Source organism: Arachis duranensis, chromosome 2 (assembly GCF_000817695.3).
Source record: "Arachis duranensis cultivar V14167 chromosome 2, aradu.V14167.gnm2.J7QH, whole genome shotgun sequence".
NCBI lineage: Eukaryota > Viridiplantae > Streptophyta > Magnoliopsida > Fabales > Fabaceae > Arachis > Arachis duranensis.
Genome location: NC_029773.3, coordinates 92,879,856 through 92,903,164, shown reverse-complemented (window position 1 = coordinate 92,903,164; position 23,309 = coordinate 92,879,856). Strand labels below are relative to the sequence as shown.

General features: G+C 30.3%; 4 protein-coding genes across 7 annotated transcripts; 2 read left to right on the top strand and 2 right to left on the bottom strand.

The window, feature by feature from the left end:
- Positions 1 to 249: 249 nt before the first annotated feature.
- On the top strand, positions 250 to 4,179 carry LOC107476233 (sulfite exporter TauE/SafE family protein 4). Of its 2 annotated transcripts, XM_016096009.3 has the most exons (12): positions 250 to 353; positions 449 to 623; positions 721 to 880; positions 1,244 to 1,506; positions 1,646 to 1,691; positions 1,928 to 1,983; positions 2,145 to 2,231; positions 2,329 to 2,379; positions 2,497 to 2,736; positions 3,165 to 3,258; positions 3,481 to 3,621; positions 3,714 to 4,179. In XM_016096009.3, the coding sequence occupies exons 2-12, from the start codon at positions 459 to 461 to the stop codon at positions 3,794 to 3,796; spliced, it is 1,386 nt and encodes a 461-aa protein (XP_015951495.1). In that variant the 5' UTR covers positions 250 to 353; positions 449 to 458; the 3' UTR covers positions 3,797 to 4,179. The 2 variants fall into 2 exon arrangements, with proteins under 2 accessions (XP_015951495.1, XP_020991891.1); XM_021136232.2 differs by lacking the exon at positions 250 to 353 and having other exon boundaries at positions 380 to 623.
- Positions 4,180 to 8,194: 4,015 nt separating this feature from the next.
- Positions 8,195 to 13,046, bottom strand: LOC107476232 (protein kinase dsk1). Its single transcript, XM_016096008.3, has 4 exons — positions 12,624 to 13,046; positions 10,746 to 11,708; positions 9,083 to 9,130; positions 8,195 to 8,993 (listed from the first exon to the last, which is right to left on the bottom strand). Exons 1-4 carry the CDS (start codon positions 12,828 to 12,830, stop codon positions 8,556 to 8,558), a joined length of 1,656 nt encoding a protein of 551 aa, XP_015951494.1. The 5' UTR covers positions 12,831 to 13,046; the 3' UTR covers positions 8,195 to 8,555.
- A 2,025-nt stretch (positions 13,047 to 15,071) lies between these two features.
- On the top strand, positions 15,072 to 16,908 carry LOC107476231 (60S ribosomal protein L24). The gene is made up of 5 exons (XM_016096006.3): positions 15,072 to 15,165; positions 15,846 to 15,921; positions 16,019 to 16,120; positions 16,313 to 16,461; positions 16,574 to 16,908. The coding sequence occupies exons 1-5, from the start codon at positions 15,155 to 15,157 to the stop codon at positions 16,728 to 16,730; spliced, it is 495 nt and encodes a 164-aa protein (XP_015951492.1). The 5' UTR covers positions 15,072 to 15,154; the 3' UTR covers positions 16,731 to 16,908.
- Positions 16,909 to 19,050: 2,142 nt separating this feature from the next.
- Positions 19,051 to 20,947, bottom strand: LOC107476383 (putative homeobox-leucine zipper protein ATHB-51). 3 transcript variants are annotated; one of them, XM_021136229.2, is made up of 3 exons: positions 20,775 to 20,947; positions 20,066 to 20,376; positions 19,051 to 19,359 (listed from the first exon to the last, which is right to left on the bottom strand). In XM_021136229.2, exons 1-3 carry the CDS (start codon positions 20,872 to 20,874, stop codon positions 19,051 to 19,053), a joined length of 720 nt encoding a protein of 239 aa, XP_020991888.1. In that variant the 5' UTR covers positions 20,875 to 20,947. The 3 variants fall into 3 exon arrangements, with proteins under 3 accessions (XP_020991888.1, XP_015951665.1, XP_020991889.1); XM_016096179.3 differs by having other exon boundaries at positions 20,066 to 20,358; XM_021136230.2 differs by having other exon boundaries at positions 20,066 to 20,346.
- Positions 20,948 to 23,309: the final 2,362 nt, after the last annotated feature.

Genomic DNA, 23,309 nt, shown 5'->3' with positions numbered 1-23,309 from the left:
GCGATTTTAATCGATTTTCAATTTAAATTAGATTGGATGAGCAATTTAATTTGGATCAGTTTAAATTTAAACACTCCTAAATTAATCAATCTCATAAAAATAAAACTCAAAAATTAAAAACTAAATTAAATATTTTTTTATCAAAAAACTCATTATTTTTCGAAAAAATTATCAGGAATTTAGGGTTTTTTTCTCTTCTATTTTGAATGGTAGAAAGTAGAAAGAAACACAATAGGGATACTCTAGAAGTACCAACCAATTGAAGCAGTGCACGTATTTCACTGATTAGAGGTAGCAGCAGCAGTTACACTTCACCAACCTTCTCTCTCTCTCTCTCTCTCTTCATTTTATAGGCACTTCTTCCCTCTCTGCCTCTCTTCATTCTCTGCTTTGTATCTTCTTCCAAGGTTACTTACATTATAATAACACATTCTTCTTGTTTTCTCAGAATCATATCAATGTCAAACACTAGAGGTTTCATTGCATATCTTGTCTCTGCTTCCTCTGTTGCTGTTTTATCTGCTGTGTTGCTCATAAACCATGCTCATCATCATAATCATGAAAGCAAACCATACCTTGCTACCAATACCCTTTATGAATCTGGAGTTCAAAAAGTTTGGCCTGTAGGTGTTTGATCATATTCCCATGAGAACTTTTTGAATGAGTTTTGCTTCTTTTTTTGTGTCTGAATGTAACATGAGCAATGGTTGGTTGTTGCAGGAATTGGAGCTGAATTGGAGGGTTGTGTTGGCAACAGTGATTGGTTTTCTTGGGTCTGCTTTTGGAACTGTTGGTGGGGTTGGTGGTGGTGGCATTTTTGTTCCCATGCTTACTCTCCTTGTTGGCTTTGATACAAAATCTGCTGCTGCTCTATCTAAATGTAACAAAATTTCTTATATTCCAATAATAATAATTCATTTTTTTACTTAGACTTTCACAAACAAAATTGATTCAAATTCTTTTAGCGCATGTATGGAAAAAATTCCCACCCTGAGTAGTTAGTCCTACCATGATGAATATTCTTGACTCAAATAGGATTGTTTTTGGAGGCTATCTACGTGTGATTTTGACAAATAAAATTATGACCCCTTTTCTTCTTTTGGTCTTTCTGAGTGGTTTATTGGTCATTAATCATTGATACATAGCATAGTTGTTTGTGAAGTTACTGCTATTTGGTTTGTGTTTTCGTTTTCTGTTCGAGAATAAGTGAAAACAATAATATATGGTTTTTTTTTTATCATAGGTATGATAATGGGGGCATCAGCATCATCTGTATGGTACAATCTGAGAGTGCCACATCCAACAAAGGAGGTTCCAATATTAGACTATGATCTTGCACTTCTGTTCCAACCTATGCTCTTGCTTGGAATCACTATTGGTGTTTCTCTCAGTGTTGTCTTCCCCTATTGGCTCATCACTGTCCTCATCATCATTCTCTTCATTGGCACATCTTCAAGGTCCTTCTTCAAAGGAATTGAGATGTGGAAGGAAGAGACTCTTCTCAAGGTAAAAAAATAATTTTTTTTTTCATGATTTTAGATCATGATGACACTATTTGGAAAATTTAACTTATCAGATTTTTCTAGTTTTCTTTATAATTTTATTTTGTTTGACCTCTTTTTGTTTTCTGCTTTGTTATGTGCAGGAAAAGGCCAAGCAAGAAGCAACTATAGTTAATTCACGTGGAGAACGTAGGTTTCAATAATCTTATACATTTTTAATAATTGTTTTATCTTTGTAAAGTAATGAATAGGAAACGGTGCAATATAATTTGGGTTCAATGATTGGCATGATAACATGAAGTCATGAACAGTTTTTTGTGTAGAGCATCAACTTGTATTATATTCATATGCTAATATACTATAGTGGTAATTTGTTTCTTTACAAATTGTGTTTTGAGTTCTAATTGTATTCATGACTTTTGCAGTTTTAATTGATACAAAATATGAACCATTGATCCCCAGAGAAGAGAAGTCAGCTCTAGTATGTAATTTTATTTATTCTTTTATTATTAGATGATTATTTAAATGAAAACGCATGAAAAACGTGGTTATATATTATCACAATTATTGTTTTATTGTCTATGAGAGGAACAAATTAACCTTTATTACACTACACTTCAAAAAAAAAAAATCATATTTCAGGAAATAATGTGTCTCAACCTTAGATGGAAAAGGATGCTGGTGTTGATGGTAGTGTGGCTTGGTTTCTTGCTGATTCAAATCATCAAAGCAAGTCTCTTTGTCTCTATCTTATTCTGTCCAAATTTTTTTGATGTTATTTTTTTAATATTATTTATTTTAACATGTTTGGTGGCGGTGGTTGCAGAATAATACAAAGGCTTGCAGTGTTTTGTACTGGGTCCTTTTTGGTTTACAGGTTGGATAAAGTTCAATTAACAAATATAACCTCAAATTATTATTTTACTACACTTAGTAGTGTGTGGTTTGACTAATAATTGACATGAAACTATGTTTTCTTTTTTTGTGTTTTCAGTTTCCAATTGCATTTGTGGTGTTTGGGTATGAAACAGTGAAGTTGTACAAGGATCACAAGAAAAGAATCACAACAGGGTGCTTAGATTACATATGTGAGGCCTCAATAGCATGGACACCTATGAACCTTGCATTTTGTGCATTGTGTGGAATCATTGGTGGAACTGTTGGAGGGTTACTTGGTTCAGGTGGTGGATTTGTTTTAGGCCCTCTTCTCTTGGAGATTGGTGTTATCCCTCAGGTAATTAAAGTATATAGTATGTACATTTTCAAGGTTTTGTTGACTAGGTTAAGTATATATGCTATTTTGGAAAAATGTGTTGACTAGGTAAAGAATATGTATTATGGAGTTAAACTTTAAAATAGTCTCTTAGATTGATCGCAAACAGTAAAATAATCTTTGAGATCCCAACTGTTAACGCATTGTAATTTTTTCAATTTCATGAATAAAATTGGTGCAATTAGAATTTAAAAAATTATTTTAGTATACGCAGTCAATTTTAGAGATTAAGTTGGGACTTAACTCGTTTTAACTTATTTGTAAAGAGTGTAAAGTAAAGTTGACTTTAGAATTTATGAGCTGATTTGAGTGCCTAAAAATCTTGATTTAGGACTAAAATCAATAAAATTAACTTCTAAATATTTTTATGTATGTCAATGGCATTGCAGGTTGCTAGTGCGACAGCAACATTTGTGATGATGTTTTCATCATCTTTGTCTGTGGTTGAATTCTACCTTCTCAAGAGATTCCCTATTCCTTTTGGTAATTTTTTCAGCAACCCTCTAAGTTGATTTTAGTTCTATGTATAAAAGTTCAAGTTTAATTTATAAACCTTCGTATAAAACTTCTTTTACAATATTTATCTGAACAAAAGAACTTGACCATATGTTAATATAAAAAAGTTCTATACAGACAATAACAATATATATAAATAATTTTTTTACTGTGCATATAAATCAAAATTTTATTGTATTTTTTTGGCAGCCTTATACCTCACTACTGTGTCAGTTTTGGCTGGATTCTGGGGACAATTCTTTGTAAGAAGATTGGTTAAATGTCTTGGAAGGGCTTCACTCATTGTATTCATCCTCTCTGGTGTTATTTTTGCTAGTGCTGTCACCATGGGTAATAAACCAAACCAAACTCAATTTCTGATTCGTATGACTTTTTTACCCCTACATAATTACATTGTTAAACATTTTTTTTAACTTTTTCAGGTGTTGTTGGCACTGAACAGAGCATTAAAATGATAAACAACCATGAGTTTATGGGATTCTTAGGATTTTGTACAAGTCAGTGATTAAGATTTTAAGTGTGTGAAATTAGTAGCACCAAACAATTTGGAAAAAATATTTAGAGTCAATCAGTGTGTGTGAAAAGATAGGTTTTGCATTAAGATTAGCACAAAAACATTATTTCCAAATGTTGGTCAATGCCTAGTTGACCAACAGGAATGAATGAAAATCTGTGTCTCCCTTAAATAACAAAGGCTATTTTTGCCTTAGTCTCTTGTGTGGAAAAAAACAGGGAGTCTATGGTTTGTGTTAGTTCCTGGCTAACACATACATATCTTATTTTGTACTTTGTCATTTCATTAATTTGTCTTATTTTGTTGGGGGAATCATTCAATTCCTCCCCAATATTATATTTATATTATAATATTTCTGTTTATTTTTCTTTTAATTATGATTGTGATTCAACAATCAAGGTATTGGAAAGTCACCAAAAAAAATCAAGGTATTGGTGACCCCACAATGTTCAGGTATTAATTCTCTTAAAAACTGGTGGACCATAAATGATTTAGATCTTTAAATAATTAAGTGTTCAAAATGGACTAAATAATTTAGGAAATGGTGAATAACTAACAATTAAAATTTAGTAATTTTATTGTTATTTACGTAGAGTGTAAAAGATTTAAAAAAAATTAATGTTATTTAATCAAATGATTGTATTTGTAAGAATTTGATGTAGTAGACTATTGATTTAATTGTCTTTATTATGTGCACAATTTTTTTTTATGTGCATATATACAAATGAATAGACCAAATCTAAATACTTTAATCTCAAATTTTTCTGTTCTCATCTCTCTCATTTTCTAGTGGTATTGAATATGTGAAGAAGATTTGTGGAACTTGGCTACTATAAACTTGAAAGAGGCTCCATGATTATTATGGTCTTGATCCAAAAGTGAAGAATAAAATAATACCATTAATATTTTAAATTTAAATAAATATATATAATACTAAATGTATGGTCCCTGCATGATTGTTGCATTTTTTGGAATCTATCACCAAATTAAATGAATTTTGGGACCAATGTTTTTCCCTTTTTTGTCATTGAAGATGGAGATTAAGGTACCCTATGTATGAATATACGGTCGGAATTATTTGATTAAGACATCATGTGGCCAAATAAGCAAATAGCTGGTTAGATCTTTGAATCAAATCTTAGATCTTTGGTAACACCAAAATAGTGTTTTGTTTTGAAACGAAAAGGAAATAAATTATACGTGGCGGTTGCTTAAACCATCACTATTAAATATAATTAATTTTGCTTTTACTTTAATAATTTATGGACACAGATTTGGGAAAATATTAATTTTTGTATAATTAAAATAGTATTGGCCGAAAATAATAATCAATGATTCTGTGCTTAGCCTACATCCATTATGTTAAGATAAGAACAAAATAAATTTGATAGAGGCTATGCAAAGAAATTGAAAAAATTTCAATGTAACATAATTGGCTTGATAATACAATAAATAAAAGTATCTTTATAAATTTAAATATTTTATTTAAGATAATTTTGAGAATCCAGTCTCAGTGGATTCATCAAAAGACATTCTTATAAATATTAGTCTTTGTTGATTCTTTTCTTAATTATAAGATTGTTTTTCCTTTTTTATTATTTTTTTTCTTTTATTGTTGAAGGTGACTATCTCATCTTATAAAATCAGGACCTAAAAAACTCTGCTAATTCGATGAATGGTTACACATTTGCATCAAGATAACTTCTCAGTTTATTTGTTTATTCTCTTTGAATGATTGATTAATTAATTCATTCATATAAATACGTAATCAAAATTTGATAAGACCTACATGTTTTAAAATTAATTTAGTTGTTCTAAACACTCAAGCTACATATGTTTGTAATGAAAATTACTTCCTCCTCTTTCATTCACAAATTTTGGTAAGCAGAAAATAAATATAATGTTCTTTTTGTAATATTATATATTAAATGTGATGTATGATATGCATGTAACAAAAACTTGTAATCATTCAATTATTCTATTCAAAAGAAAACATCATTTGATTTGTCTAATTGAATAAAAAATAAATGAAGTGTGACTAGAAACATAGAACTATAGGCAAAGAATACAGATGCAACAAATACTTTTTTTTTGGGTTAAATAAAGTTTGTAGATCTTTTTGGACTACGACCTTGAAAAGAAAAGTATCCAAAATTTGTAGTGTGTTAATTTTACAAGGACAAGTTTTTTTTTTAACTTTTTTTTATAATTTAGAAAATAAATGAACAATGATTTGGATAGTAGGATGAATTATTGTGGAGTTTTTCTACTACTACCAAAAGTAATTGTGATGAGAGGCACTTCCAAAACTCAAAACCCCTATTTATCTTCAATGAAGGCTTTTTTATTATTAAATAATGTCTTAGTTTAAATTTAAATATGATTTTTATTTTGATGTATTATCAATGTAAAACAATTTTATATATGTATCCAATTTAAGAGTGTTTATGGGTCAAGTTGGTTTAGATTTGGAATAAAATGAGAATCAAATTAATTAAATTGTAATGGGTTCAGATTGATTCAGTTGGGATAATTGATTATCCGATGAAATAAAAATTCAAAAAATATTAAAAAATAAGAAATATTTTTAGAAAAATCATGTAAATATAATAAACAAGTAATATCAACTAATAAGTCAATAATATTCTAACAATAACAAAATACCCATAATCTACAATTATAATAAAATTAGGTTAATTAAGTAAAAGTTATATATATGTTATTAGAATTTATATTTTTTCTATCTAATAAAAGGGTTATCGAGTTGGTTTGGGTTTCACTTTCCCAAAATCAACACCCAAATCAGTTATGATCAGGTATTATCGAGTCAGATCTAATTATATCCGATTATCTATTGGTTTTAGAATTGATTTAATTAGTTCAAATATATAATCGGGTTATTCGAATTCGTGAATACTTTAATTTAATTATGTAATATCATATCAATAAAGATAATAATTTTTTACGTTAACTCCATGATTGATAATCTAAAATAATAGATATAATTAAATAACTAATAAAATATTTTAGAAAATATTTTACCTTGTAGGTACATAAAAGCTAAACTCCTTAAATAAACCCTAATGATTTTTGCATGGGAATAACATAATGTTGACGGTGGACCTTTAGGCCAAGTGAGAAATAATTCTAATAATGTTTTTATTCATCAAAATTCAAACATGAAAACCATGATCATGTGTTTGCTGAACAAAGCACATGCTATGCATCTCTCTTTCTCCCTATATAGGGACAATGAATATTCTGAACTATGGCCTATATCATGCAACATCAATTTATTCAGCCAGCCAATTGCATCACAAGAAAGTTAAAGGGAAAATAAAAGAACAAAACAAACCATAACAAATCCTTATCCCATTAAGTGAAGAGGACTACATCAATCAAAAAATGACATTGCGTTTTATCATGTATAATGTCTCCAGTGATACTGTTTCGGCATAAATTATCTTTAACTATTTAGTGTATAATCTTTCTTGTTTGAATGTTGGAAGAAAATAAAAAAAATAAAAAAAAGAAAATAAAAGAAAAAGTTGAGTTATTTATATATTTTTTGGATGAATAGAAAATAGATGGAAAGAAAATAGAAAGAAAATTTTTGTTTGTTTGAATGAAAAGAAAAGTGAAAAAAAAAATTATAATAATATAAAATTACATTAATACCCTTATCATAAAATAAAGTATAAATATTTTTTTATTTATATTTTATTATATTTTATAAATATTATAAAATATTATAATTTTATATATTTGATGTAAAATATTTATCTAATACATATAATGTTTAAATATAAATTTCTATTATAATAATATATTAAAACTAAATTTATATTAATATTTGTCAATAATAATATAACTAAGGATAATATTGAAAATACAAAATTATAACACTTTTCTTCTTGTTTTCTTGCTTGTGATGGAAAGAAATTTTTTTAGTGGGACCACACAAAAATTTTCTTTTCTTTTTATTTTCTTTGATAACCAAACAAAGAAAAATATAATTTTCCATCCATTTTCTTTTCATTTATTTTTTTTCCATTCATTTTCTATCAAACCAAATATAGTGTAAAACCTTTTGCCGATAAAATAAAACAAATGTCTTAAAAAATCCTTTAAATCAATGTCTTATTTCCAATTATTTTTACTTATTATTCTCAATTCTCAAGACAATGTTTCTTGTTTAAAATAGTTTGATACTAATAATTGTATGACATATGCTTAGTAAACAATATCCTTGTAATAATTGTCTAATTTCCTGTGATAAGGTTTCAATCATTGTGACCCAACTACACTTTTTAAATACAAGTGCCTCAAATCAATATCTAGTTTACGGTTGATTTTTTAGTTATGTAGTATTGAGAAAACAAAGAACAATTAAAGAATAAACATGGTCTATAATGTTTTAATATCCAGAATATCAATCAGTACAAGATGACATGAGAATGAACACTGTTCACAAACAAGTCAATGGTAACAAAGAACAAAGGTAAGACCCTTGATTCTATATCATAAATGTTGACCTTTTTAATCCACCTTTGTCTAAAACACTGAGCTGTGTAGAACACTTGCAGGGACTAGTTTGTATTTTGCCTGGATCCAATTTGAAAACCAATCAATGGCCCCTCGCAACAACATTGAGCGACCGAGGAGCGCGTCTCTGTCTTAAATGTGCTCCAGAAGCATGCAAGTATTTCATAGAAACCGGTTGCATATCAGGGATCTAGCTATGGATGAACTACTTGTGGCTATGGCTTCCTTGGAAGAGTTTCTTAGATGGGGAAGCCATGACTGATTTGGTATCAGTGTTGATTGCTATGTTTCCCATTCCAGCCTCCATGGCCTCCCTTTCATCTTTGTCCTTTTTCTTTTGGTCAGAAATGCCAGCATTGGCTCCAGGCGGGATGTGATCAGAAGAGGTGACGGATGGCTCCAAAAGCCGTGGACCAGCATTGATCCACGGATGTTGAAGGCACTGCCCAGCAGTTGGCCGTTTCTCGGGAACAAAGTCTAGAATCGGAACCAGAAACTCAGTAATGTCATTTGCATCTCGCTCGCTAAAGTCATACTTCTCCATGAGAACCTTGTTCAAGGGCCAGAACCGTAATCGCCTGATATGCCTTAGATCCCCATATCTATTAAAGAAATCGCGAGAATAACGGCCTCCTAATGCAATCTGAGAATTATGATGCACAAACATGTTAGCCTTAGCCATGAATGTCATGAAAATGATTGATTGAGAAGTACACAGAAAAGTATTACTACCTTCCGCGGCATCATTCCAAGAAGTTCCATCATTAATGCCAAGTGGTCCTGAGACAAATTATAGAACAACATTCAGAAATTAGAACCAAAAAATGAATGGCAACAATTGATCTCTCCCACCAAATAAAGCTGTAAATCTGGCATTGAATTTGATAAGCACATCTCTATTGTTCTTTTTAAAATATCAATATCCAATCAATTAAAACCACACACCAACCAAACCATTTGGTGAAAGCAGCAATGTATGCCTCAATTAACTAATATGCATTAAGATTAGGAAAGGGCGATAGTCATTAGGCTAAAACCTCAAGATAGCATCCTATAAAAGAGCGTGGCAACTAGTTAATAATCATAACTCGAGTGGCAGCAGGTTTACTCTATTGGAATTTTTTAAGTTTGAGACTTGATATTAGAGGAGGTGGCTATTATCATAAACCATATCTTCCAAAGTTTAAACTGTTCGGTATCCGGCTAGAGGCACATGAACGGATTTATACCATAACACACACTCCTCACTTTGAGACTTTGAGCTTGAAGCATGGACATCTATAAGAACAGAGGCAAAAAAGGATTGAAATATAATCATTTGATTATAGAAACTTTGATGCCACATCATGAACCATCTCTCTCACTGGGTACTAACATATAAATAGTTTTGTATCGTAAAAGTTGAATAGAGGACTGTGGTTCCCCATCAGACATGGACTAGGCTAAGCATTATTCTCCATATGCCAGCATGGAGGAATAAAATCCTAAGTTATCGTGTGAAATCTCCCAAAACATGAATAGTTTGTATGAATCTCCTTAACAGTTTTAAAAAGAAACAAAATCCAAGAAACACTTTCACTGCATGAACGGAAGGTGTATTGGAGGCTTGTCATTCGCAAGTAGCGTTTGAGATAGTTAGTCTATACGTCACATAAAGCTGTTCAAGATCAACAAAACCTATAGTGATTCTATTTTCTTTCTCATCCAGCACTGTGCTACTTGGATCCAAAATAACAGCATATTTACATTTACCCAAATCATGAAGTGAACACCAACAAATGCTTTACTCATTCAGCTCCATATCCTACAACAAAAGTGATCTACATCCAAAAAGAACTAGCATTCCTTCCCAAACAGAGCCATCAAAGCTATGCAAAAACCAACGCCTGTCGCTACAGTATCTTCTTTACTTTAGACTAATTGGTTTGCTTGATGGGATTTGATGACCTTAAAGACTTTGGACTTGGAAAAATACATGCATATGTAATCCTTTCAACCAATAAAGAAGTTTTGAAAATAAAGCAACCATGAAATTTATTTACTAAAACAAGCTACTCATTTCATGCTGAACTAGCTAATACAGATAGTAGGTATCTTCCTCATTCTAAGTGGCTGAATTGAATTTTGAGTTTTTGACTAACAATCAACGACAGACTTCATAGATATATAATCCGACAACTCTTCTATCATAGTTTTAGAAATTTCAAGCACCTAAAGCTTGTTCCAAAATTCATATGCATATTATTCACACACTTGACTTTTAAAATGTTATCATTTGTAAGTTCCATTCAAATTTTAAGTTTCAATATAAGGACCTGAAAACCTAGAAATTCTCATCATATAAGTGAGAATAATCACACGTTCTAATCACACATTGTAAACATAATATACACACCTCATCCCGATCGAAGTTGTCACCACTGTGAGGATCAAATAGAACATCTCCCGTGGCAAGCTCGAAACAAATGCAAGCAAAGGACCAAAGATCTGCAGAGGTAGAATACTTCGACCCAAGGATCACCTCTGGACACCGATATTGTCTTGTCTGGATATCATTTGTAAACTGTTTATATGTCCAGCAAGCATTACCAAAGTCAACTAACTTGCACTTCAGATCAGCTGATGCCAGCAGCTTTTGTCTCATTGAACGGCTTCCCCTTTTACCACTCTGTTCTTTTGACTTTGTTCCATCAGCATCTGATAACCGATGGGTGCCTGTAGAACTGGAAGCTTGTTCTTTTGCAGAACTTGCATTTGGAGACGATTCTATGGCACCAGAGGTTTCAGGATTACCATCAACTCCTTCTGAAGCTTCCTTCTCCACACATCCGTGTGCTGCCCGCTTAGCTTTTCTTTTAATTTTTTTCTTATGATTCTTGAGCAAATCCCCATTTGATGTTTTCAGGTCTTTTGCACCTCCAGACTCTAGCACTGTCTTATCTTTACTATTTGGAAGAATGAGAGGAGTGCCAGACTTTCTAGGATCTTTAGATGGATCTATCATTGATAAGAGAAGGATGTTTTCGGGTTTCAAGTCAGTATGTATAATAGAAAGCTGCTTATGTAAGTAATCCAATCCAACCAAAATATGAAAGCATATCTCTTTAACCCTACTAATAGGCATCCCGCGGTAATCAGAATACTTTATAAGAGTTAATAGATTATCGCCAAGGTATTCAAAGACCATGCAGACATGCTGTCCATTCGGACCAGAATGCTTGAAATGGTCCAAAAGCTTCACCACACATTTCTTATCCTCTGGGTCACCCTCCGCAATCTGTTGCAAAATTGTTATCTCATCCATTGCCGCCTCAGTGTAATGCTGAGCACTCTTTTGAACCTTCAGAGCTACATAGTTCTGCATATCTCCATCAGAACATGAAAAATTATATTCACACACCGATTATGTAAAAAAAAAGGGTTAAAAAAAAGTCAAGCTAAAGAATTGTAAAGATGCCAAATAATTGTTTGCTTACTAGATTACAGATTTTCATAGCATATTTAGTTTTCCATTTGAAAATATTTGAATTTTCACTTACACAATGGTTTTACAGCTCCAAATAAAAATCCACACTCATTCTAACTGCACAAGCATATAGCCGAATTCAAAGTAGCCTGGTAGTAATAAAATTGCAGTTTTTCTCCAATACTATTGAATCCCTCACATAGGGTCAGGCACTGAGACTAAACAATGATTTGGGGCATAAGATAAAACTTGTGTTTAGACTAACTAACTCAAAAACTTCTATAGGTTCAAAGCCATATTATAATCCAAAGCTTTAGCTTCCTAAGCGAGCAAAAAATTAAAACAGAAAAAAGGGAAAATCTTTTAAACACCAATCACTAAGCAAACAAGCTTCAAATCATCTTCAAAAATATCTTATTTCACAACTATAAACTTCAGGCTCAAAACCACATTTTAATCAAAAGCTTAAGGCAGTTAAAAAAATCTCAAACACGCTTCAAAAACATTGTAATTAAAGACTTCAACTTCCTAGGGCAGATTAAAAAACCAATTATTCAATAATCCTAAACCAAGCACATTTCAAATCATCACCACCTAAACTTTTTTAAGCTTAACAAACACATTATAATCAAAATCTTAAGCTCCTAAGGCAGCTAAAAAAACACGAATTCACTAATCCCTAACCATACACACTTCAAATATTCACCAAAAAGTGCTTATCTTCACAACTATAAACTCATTCCAATGTAAGAAATTCTACAGAGCCCACAAAAAAAGCTTCGATTTTGAAAGAGAGTGAGTGATTACAGAGCTTTGGGTGTCCCAAGCGAGCCAGACAGTGGAGAAGTGTCCCCAACCAAGCTTGCTCTGAACGACGTAGCGGCCATTCTTGAAGGTGTCGCCGATTCTTACGGCGTGGTAGCCGCCGCGCCGGTAGTCCTCCGTTCCCTCATCCTCCGACGTAAAATCGCTGCTATCGGTGGTTCTCTCTTCTTCCGGCTGATTATCCCCCATTTTCCCCCGATCGATGAAGAAAGAAGAAAATCAACGATAAGAATAAGAAGAAAAATACGTGTGTGTGTATGTGAAATGAAGAAAGAGATTAACAAAAATGAGGGTTTTGAATTGAAAGGGGTTAGTTGGCTTATGGAAAGTGAGATCTCGGAGAGTGATGAGTGATTATGGAACCAGCAAACGGGCTCGTTCCATTGGTGTTTCCGAGGTGGGGGTGTTCTTCGATACATTGTTAAATTAAAATAATTTTATATGCGAATCTAATTCATAATATTACATTAATAAAAATAATTATCTTTTATAATAATAATATGAATAATCATCTAAACAATAAATATGATCTATGATTGTATAAAATATTTTATACTATTATATTAGTACATCAAAATTTTGAAAAGAAATATCATTAGTTAAAAATTTTGGTTTTTAATATTGTTTGGTACAAAATATATTATTCATGTTATATGTGTATAAAAGGTTAATTATCCTATAAAAATACATATTTAGTGTGTATATAAAAATACATACATATACATGCTTATATTATATACGGGTAAAATATATTTTTTTGTCTCTGAAATTTGATAAAAATTTTAAAAATATCGTTAAATTTTATTTTGTTTCAATTTTGTTCTAAAAGTTTTCGATTTGTATCAAATATACCTCTGACGGCTAATTTTTCAAAAAAATTAAGACCAATTCAATAATAATTTCATAAGAATAACCCTCAACACAAATAAATCAAGTATAATTTTCGTACATTATTATTAAATTAATCTTAAATTTTTTAAAAATTTAACCATTGAAAATACATTTAATACAAATCAAAAATTTTTAGAACAAAATTAAAATAAAATAAAATTTAAAAATATTTTTAAAATTTTTACCAAACTTACGGAATAAAAATATACTTTACCCTTAATATTACCAAGGAATATCACAGTATATTTTATGATCTAGCTTGAAGCCTTGAAGGGTAACTCATTTCTAGTCTCACTTTCCTTCATGACTCATGGGAAACTATTTCTTAAAAATGTTATGATGATGTATATTTGGTATGAATTATGATAGAGATAAAATCAATTGATTGATTAATTGATATTCTTTTCCCATATATGTACTCAACATCCACTTGTCTTTTTGCCCTTTTTCTCTTATTATATTTATCCACTATCAACTATCAACTCAAGAGCATTTTCCTTTTTATTTTTATTTTCATTTTCTATGATTGAGTGCAATTATTTCTCCTCCAGAACAATCATTATCCACCTACTTCTTCTAAAATGCGGGTTGATTGTGTTATGGACCTCATAGACCTAACCAAATTAATCAAACCATTAACTCATTAAGTACCTCTTTGTTTAAAACCATCATCCACTACTCTGTAATTTTTTTTAAATTTGTTGCAGAACTATAAAACAATACAATAATAATTTATATTATAAAATTTTTAAAAACTTTTCATAAAAAATTTCCTCATAACTCATAAGAATTAGTAAAAAAAAAAAACTCAATAGTTACTTTAATTTTTATATTACAATAAATGTATTCATTTGTTTTAAAATTTAGTTAAAATTTACCCTAAAAGTTATCCATTAAAAAAATATAAACTAATGTTAAATTATTTAAAGATATAGGTATTTTTTTTTGTTATAATCTTACAGAAAACATATAACATATGAAAATAATTTAAATAAGTGACTAATACTTTAGTAATCTAAATTAATTACTAATATTTTAGTTTCTTTTTTATAATAACAATTTACTTCAAATTAACTGCATTATTGACTTTAAGCCATGCCTTTTTTTAAAAAAATTATTCAAATCATAATATTTTAGTAAGTATTAAATTTTATCGTGTCTTTTATTAAAAATGATATAATTAAGATATATATATTTTTAAATCAATACATATTACACGTATTTTTTAATAAAATAACAATGAAATCTTTTTTTATGAACATAATCAAATAAAAGAATTTGGCAAATAAAGATCCCGTGGATGGCAGGGTTTATGCTAGTACATATGTAACTGAAGCATAATTCCAATTTTTCATTACAAAAACAACCAATGAGCCTAACTTCTAGTTTGGGCTAGAAACTAATATTACGGCCCAGATAACCATGGAAGTAATTGGGCTTGGCCCAGTAAAAATACATGGGCCGAGATAAACTCCGGTGGCATTTCCGTGATATTTGAAGAAATGAAGGCTATTTATTGAAATTTTGGGGTATATATATAGTCATAACTGAACATTTGGGTTCTAGGGTTTCTGCGTCACAAAGGAGATCGAAGAACACGCGAAGCAGCTGCAGCAGCAACCATGGTGCTCAAGTACGATTTTTTCATTCTTTTACGAAATAAGGATCTCTGATTCTGTTTGAAAATTTTCATACTTACTTTCATGTTTTTTATTTTTGGAAATGTTGCTTTTAAAAAAAATGGTCTTAATTGGTTTTGATTGATCGATGGCTATTCTTTTGTGGTTTTATTTTAAGCTGTAGCCGGGAATAATCAGTTCTGGTATGCTTCATTAAGATTTTGCATTTAGAACTTTGACATTGTGAAATAAATTAGAAAAAGTGTCAAGGTTAAATTCTTTGCTGTTTGATTTTGTTTTTTGTAGCTGTGAATACTCAATTTTGGCATGCTTCATTAAGATTTTGTTCTTAGAAATAAATTAGAAAAAAAAATGTGAAAATATCTTTGCTGTTTGATTCTGTTTTTTCAATAAGGCACTAAAAATAACATAAGTGGGTTATGTCATGTATGTTTGAAAATGATTAATACGTGGTTTATAAAATAAGATTTTAATTATTATTATTATTCCCGTTTTGAGTAATGATTAAGAGTTTCATTTGAAAATCTTGTTGAATGTTGATTATGAATTATATACTAAAAGACATAAGATGAAGCTGCTGGGTCCATTATCGAGAAGCGTAAGGCATTGTTGTTGTGGTGCTATGAATTGAATGAGTTCTGTTCACTGAGTTTTGATCTTTGGTGCATTCCAGGACCGAACTTTGCCGTTTCAGTGGCCAGAAGATCTACCCTGGCAAAGGCATCAGATTCGTCCGTGGTGATTCACAGGTTTGTTTGTTTTAAATTTCGCTGTGAAGGTGCTTTTTGCTATGATTTATTGGCTATGGGTTATTAATCTGAAGCTGTTTGTTTCTGGAATAACTAGGTCTTTCTGTTTGCCAATTCCAAATGCAAGAGGTACTTCCACAACAGATTGAAGCCGTCGAAGCTTACATGGACAGCCATGTATAGGAAGCAACATAAGAAGGTGAATACTTGATCGAAACTATGTGCACGTGAGACATTAAACAATATGTTAATGCTTTTTCTTGAGCTAGTCATTGGGGTTCTTAACCGTACTCAATTGCTTGATACTGATTAATGTGGGTGAAGTTAGAATGCCATTCCATTTAGTTTCATTGCATCCATACTGATATGTATCCTCTTACACTATCTATAGGACATTGCACAAGAAGCCGTGAAGAAGAAGCGTCGTGCCACCAAGAGGCCTTACTCCAGGTCCATTGTTGGTGCCACTTTGGAAGTTATCCAGAAAAGGAGGACTGAGAAGCCGGAGGTTCGAGATGCTGCCAGAGAAGCTGCTCTTCGGTTAGTTTTTTCCCTTTATTCCATGTTTATGTATATTCGCTGATAATTATCCGACATCATTTGCTATGCTACCCTTAGTTATCTAACCATATGAGGTCATTATGCATTGCAGTGAAATCAAAGAGAGGATCAAGAAAACAAAGGATGAGAAGAAGGCAAAGAAGGCAGAAACTACAGCAAAGTCCCAAAAGTCCCAAGGCAAAGCTAATGTTTCCAAGGGTGCTCAACCTAAAGGCCCTAAGCTCGGCGGTGGTGGCGGCAAGCGCTGAGGCCCCAGTTTTGGTGTTCCCTTTTTGGCTTAGCTTTTACAATAGAGTTGTTTCCAAACTTTTGTACCGATTTCATTCACATCATTGATCTTTTATTTTGCTGTTTTAAAACTTGTGTTTTGGAGCTTAGAATGTGCTGATTTTCCAATGGGGGCAATTTTTTCAAGTTTTCCAAAAATTTTCTTCCATAATTCATTCAGTTCTTATATTTTGTTTCTTCTCTTAATGTTGCAAAGAGTGTATCCTTTGGTTGAACTTCCCAAGCCTACCCCAAAGTTTAACTAAAAAGTTCCTAAAATCCAAGCTGAACTTTACATCAAATTGGTATAACATGTTGTCTTCTATTATAATAGGGACATCCTTCTTTGTGATTAAATGTTTTTTCCAGTTTCTAATCATTTGTACAAAGCGTTCATTCATATTTCGAAATTTTTAATCGGGATTTCTTTAAAATGATAGCTAGAAGTTTTAATTTTGTTTCTGAATTACCATGAATATAGCTTTTTAGTGTACCTTAAGTTCTAAACGAAAAATTCTTTGATTACAACAACAAAATAAGCAAAGGAATAAACCTAGAAATTGGGAAATACAGAAAAGAATAACAACTCAATATTTTGACAATTACCAAATCATTTTTTTTTACCCAAACTGGGCTGTGGCTACCGGAATTTCAATAAATTTGCTGAAAATATTAGTTTGACCCCAAATTAACAATCACCAGAAAATTTTGACCTCAAATTAACAATCACCAAATATAATTGGTTGGGCTTGGGTGTTGATACACCACTTTTGTTTTCCTTTTTTTCTCTTTATAAGAAATGGTCCTCACGTTAGAAAATTCTTCAATATTGTTTTTTGGTAGATACTTCTTTACGTGAGAATAACATTGTAACACATTAGATTATTCAATTAAATATATTCAGTCAAACATATCAATTCATCTAACAATTTACAGTATAATCTTTTATGTGAAGACATCATTATTGAAATATCCACTTTATTTTTTTGGTGTCTCTTCAATATTATAATTACTTTTACATTTAATATTATCATTCAATTACATATTATAAAATATATGACTAAAAGTTAACAAATTATTTTAATAATAACATATTATTAACAATACACAATATTTACATACATTTTAATCTGTTTACTTAAACAAAAAAAACACTAAAATTGATTTAGATGTTTCTCTAGATTTTTGAATTTGTTGGGTTGCAGTCACTTGTCACACTCATAATTGGTCCCATTGAAGATTAATTAGCCCATGTTTATTAGTTATAGAACAAAGTCTCCATGTGTTGCCAACATCAAAAAGTGACTGAATTAAACAAAAGAAATTACTACTAAAGAAATGAATTAACTGATCCCCAAAACTGAAAGATTCAACCTTTCTAGTTTCTAGTTTCAAAGAAGAAAAGTATATTTACTCAAGTTAGGGATAAGTTTAAAATTGGAAGCAACAATAACTACTCTCTGAAAAATTTGTACCTTTGTGGGCATTGCCACTGGGCATGAACAATCACCTTTCTTTTATTTATTTATTTATTTATTTTTGAATATATTTGGGAAATGAAATTATTATCTCTCCATTCTTACACGCAAACTAATTGTCCTTTGGCAATTCATATTCATAAACCCAAATAATAATGCATGAAGAACCAAATTTGAATAAGAAAAAGAATCTAATAATAGCCATCTCTATATTTTAGGGTTTGGCTAGGGTGAAATTTTGCTTCTAGGAAAGGAAAAAAATTGATTGATAGATAAAGGATTTTTTTTTTCAGATGTAATAATATATTTATAAACAATTATAAATATACTTAATATACCATCTTAAGTATATAGAGGATAATTGAACAACCAACAACCATTAATATGATAATAACTTTATGTTTTTCACATTTCTCTCCATTTCTTTGTTCTTAATCATAGAGGTAATATTAAATTAAAAGAAACTATTTGTTTAAATCTTTTCAACATATAATTTTCATCCATAAATTAAAAAAATTCAACAAATTAGCAGGTTATTTAATTTCCAACTGAAGAAATAAAGGAAAAAAAAAGCTCAGAAAGGTAACAACCAAAACACTTCATGCAATAATATATATAAAAGTGACTAATTAAGTTAAATAAACATAATAACTATATTATACTCATAATAATAATAATGTTATAATTAAGGTACCAACAAGAAGATCCTAATGATGTGAATATCCTATGAAAAACTGGATTAATTTCCCTGATCATCTAATAATTAATGTACCTAGCTAACTAATTAAGCTGAAACATATTAGTGATAATACTAATTAATTAATTAAGGGTAATAAGGAACAGCAGGCCAATAGGGAAGAACTGTTGGTGGAACTGTAGTGTTGTAGTCTTCAACAGTGAAAGAGCAATTTCCATTATTATTATTATTATTATGATTATGAACAATGGAAGCAGTAGCTCTTGAAATTGATGATGATTTGTTGGTGTTGGAACAGCGTAGGGCCTCAGAAGTGCTTTCTACGGTAGTCTCGTCACCACCACCACCACCTCCACCAGAGATTTCAGTGTAATTTGATATCTGAGTAGTTCTACAACCTTGATGATCTCTCAGTATTCCCTTCAATTTCATTACCTGTTCATCATTCAACCACAGTAATCAATGTTTCTTCTCTTCAAATTTCAACAAACCAATAATATTGTTAGAATTTATCTAACTATATATATATGTAATTACATTGAACATTTTGTTAAATTTATGGGAAAAAAAAGTAGAATAAGAAGATAATAATATACGTAAAGTTGTTGTGTTTAGGTTGTTGTTTTACATGATACAAGAGTCATGCTATTTATAAAGATATTTTTAACTAACTTTATAAATATTCATCTACTAACTACTAGTCATTACTGATTTAACCCTAACTGCTAACAACTCTAATAATATTTTAATACATTTATTTAGAATTTTTTTTAGCACCAATTATGATGGATAATATGCATGTGATACTACAATTTATGTTTTATCCGGTGATTAATTAATTATCCTTATTATAAATTATAATAAGGTGGAAACTCAGGTGTAGTAGATTTCACGTGAAGTTGATAGCTGAGAGCCGTTAGATAATTTGACTGATTTGACTAAATTTTTTATCTAACGACTCTCAACTATCAACTTCATGTAAAGTCGACTGCACCTGAATTTCCATCTAATAATAATATGGACATATATGGTATTGTTGATGAATGTAATAAGTGTGACATAAATAAAATGATGATTAAAATGAGCATAAATTACACTACTATGGTGCAATGATGATGATGGAAATGAGGAATAATGAAACCTCTTGTTGAAGCTTTTGTTTCTCCTTGGAAATGAGATCAAACTCTTGTTTGAGAGAATCATACAAATGCTCAAGTTGCTTAGCCTTCCACCTTGCACGTCTATTTTGGAACCACACAGCAATTTGGCGATCCAACTTTATTTCCTTCTGGAAGCTTCTTTCTAGTGACTCCAGCTGTTCATTTGTTAGCCTCTTTTTCTTCTCCATCATTAAGTTGTTGTTGTTGTTGTTCATTTTCTCCATTGATAATGTTGTTGATGATGATGGACCCTCCACCATTGCTGATGATCCTCCTTGTTTCATTTCTATCCCTTATTATTAACAAATTATAATAATAACTATACATAGTGATAATAATAATTATTAGGGTTTCAATTGCAATTGGAGCCTAAGCAAAATCATATATATACAGTGAAACTCAGATGCAATCGACTTCATGTGAAGTTGATAGTTGAGAGTCTAGATGAAAATTTAGTCAAATTAGTCAAATCATCTAATGACTCTCAGTTATCAATAACTTCACGTGAAGTCAACTGCACCCGAGTTTTCACCTATATATACAGTGATATACACATAACATAGAGTGAAAGTGTGATAGTATTGCTTGTACCTCAAGTTACTATTCATATATGAAAACAAAAATGGAGTCTAGAGATTACATGCTATATATGGTTTAGAAGAAGAAGAAGAAGAATATTATTGTTATTACCTGGGTAAGGGTTGGTGTAGGTATAGTTGTAGAGGAAGCTGAAAGAAGAATCAGGTCGAGGAACAAAGGATCTAGTGCTGCCATTATTATTCCAATCCATGGATATATCTCTATCTTTTGAGCTTGACACTTTCACTTTCTTGGCTTGTTCTTGGTATGTGATGTCTCTCTTAGCTTAATTCATATATTCCCTTCAACTTGGATCCTACATCTAAACAGAAGAATTTATCTATGTTATATAAAGGGGCCACACTCAATTGGGAATGGACCACAAAACCAAGCAAGAAAGATAGATAGATTATTAGATATCTGAGAAGGACGCAACCAAAGCTTCTATTCCCTCTCTTTTTAAACCACTCAATATAATAATAGTTATAGCAGTTCAAATCTAAATTTAGGTTTTGAAATTGTTTGATATTATGATTTTACATAAGTTAAGTAGTTCTAAATTTTTTTATTAAATTGGACGGTTTTATAATTTAATATGAATTTGTGTTTTTTAGTAAATATCTATTTTGATTTTTAATTGTTTGTTTGAATATTATTAAAAAAATTATTTTTTATTAGTAATTTATTTTATTTTTAGTGACAATAAAAAGAGTCACTAATATATTTATTTACAATTAAACATTAGCCGTCTTATATTTTGTGCTAAAAAATTTTAGCGACAATTATACAATTAACAGTAAAACCTTTTTAATAGTGACAAAAAATTATATAATTGCTATTATAATAATGATAATAACAGCAAATATATAATTGCTGCAAAAATATAAGTTAAATAAGATATATAATAGTTATTATATTATTGTCATTAAAAATTTTTTTTAATGAAAAAACAATATCCTTTTTTACAATTCAAAATTCTCTAATCAATCATCAATCACTCAATTAATTGGTCTAAACGATTTTTCATACATCAACAAATTACAATATATAAAATCACTTAAACTAATTATTTAAATTATTAGTAGTTACAAGTTTTGTGTTTGAAAGAAATGATGAAGTACTAGAAATAGTATTTACTTTTTTTTGTTGTTGGATTTGGCTAAGTTGGTAGTGGGGTTTTAGGGGGCAACAAAGTTACAGTGTTAAATGCAGTAAGAGAGAGAGAGAGAGAGAGGACAATAGTCAATAGGAACGGACAAGGCGTGAAAAAGGGGAGGAGGCATATGTCAGTTGGCCCCCCCTTCTTTGGCTGCCCTTCTTCCCCCTCACCCTCTCATCCTTCCATGCCTTGCCAGGGACCATTTTCATTTCTCATTTCTCATTTCTTTTATACATGGATGCTAACCTAACCCTACTTTTCATTCAACTTTACTTAATCAAATATCAATCCTACATTTTTAATTCACTAACATATATATCAACCTATTGTATTATCCTACGTTGATAGTAGAAATTTACGTGCAGTCGACTTCATGTAAAGTTGATAATTGAGAGTAGTTAGATGAAAATTTAGTCAAATCAATCAAATTATTTAACTGCTTTTAACTATCAATTTCACGTAAAATCGACTGCACCTGAGTTTTCACTGTAATTTTAAGTTATTGTATATTTTCAGGTAGAAATATTTTTATCTTGATAGTCAATTCATAAGTTATCCAATTAAGTTTGTTTATTTACTTGTCATACCTTTACCCTAAATTATTCATCCTTCTATTCTTTAGTTCTATCTATCTAGTTTGACCAAATTGGTGGCAAAGTTCATCATATATTAACTAATTTTTATGTGTTAAGAGAGTAAATCCTTTACTAGCCGGATAAAGATTAAATATGAATAACATTAAAATAAATTTACTAAAATGAAAATCATTATTTTATGATTAGTTTTATGGTAATAATTCTTTTATCATTTTATCAATATCTTTCATTATAATTTTTTTTTATGTATAAATAGTAAGACATTAAAAATATTAAAATGACACTCCTCTCAAATTATAACTAAGATGATTTAATTTTTTAAGGTAAGTCCAGCAAATACTTAATTATTACCATCTTGCAAAACGAGTGACACAAATTAAATTCTCTAAAAGACAATAATATAAAATTATTTAATTTAATTTAACATTTATAATTTTATACATATAATTACACATTTATTATATCTAATATTATTCAATTATTTTAGCAATAATAATAATTAAACTTTTGTTTTTTATTATTTGTCAAATATATTTTTGTTATAAAAATATATAAATAGGATGAGTTGGCTTCAAAAGAAGGGTGAGGAGTACACTGGTACATAATCATAAAGGACAAGTAAAGTAAAGAGAAGGGTTAAAGGAAGAAAAAACACCACACAAAGCAAGCTGATGGATGGGGCTCATTTTCTCTGTTGGTTTCAACCTTCTCTACTCTATCCCTTTCACCTTAATTATGAACTTGCCAGTGATTACAGATCAAGAACAACTACAACAAATATAAATAAATAAATTAAATAATAAAGCTGATTTTCAATCTCACTTTCACCACTCATGTCTCTAGATCTATCTGTCTGCTTTTGCATGAAATTGGGATCTGGGTTTGCTCTCA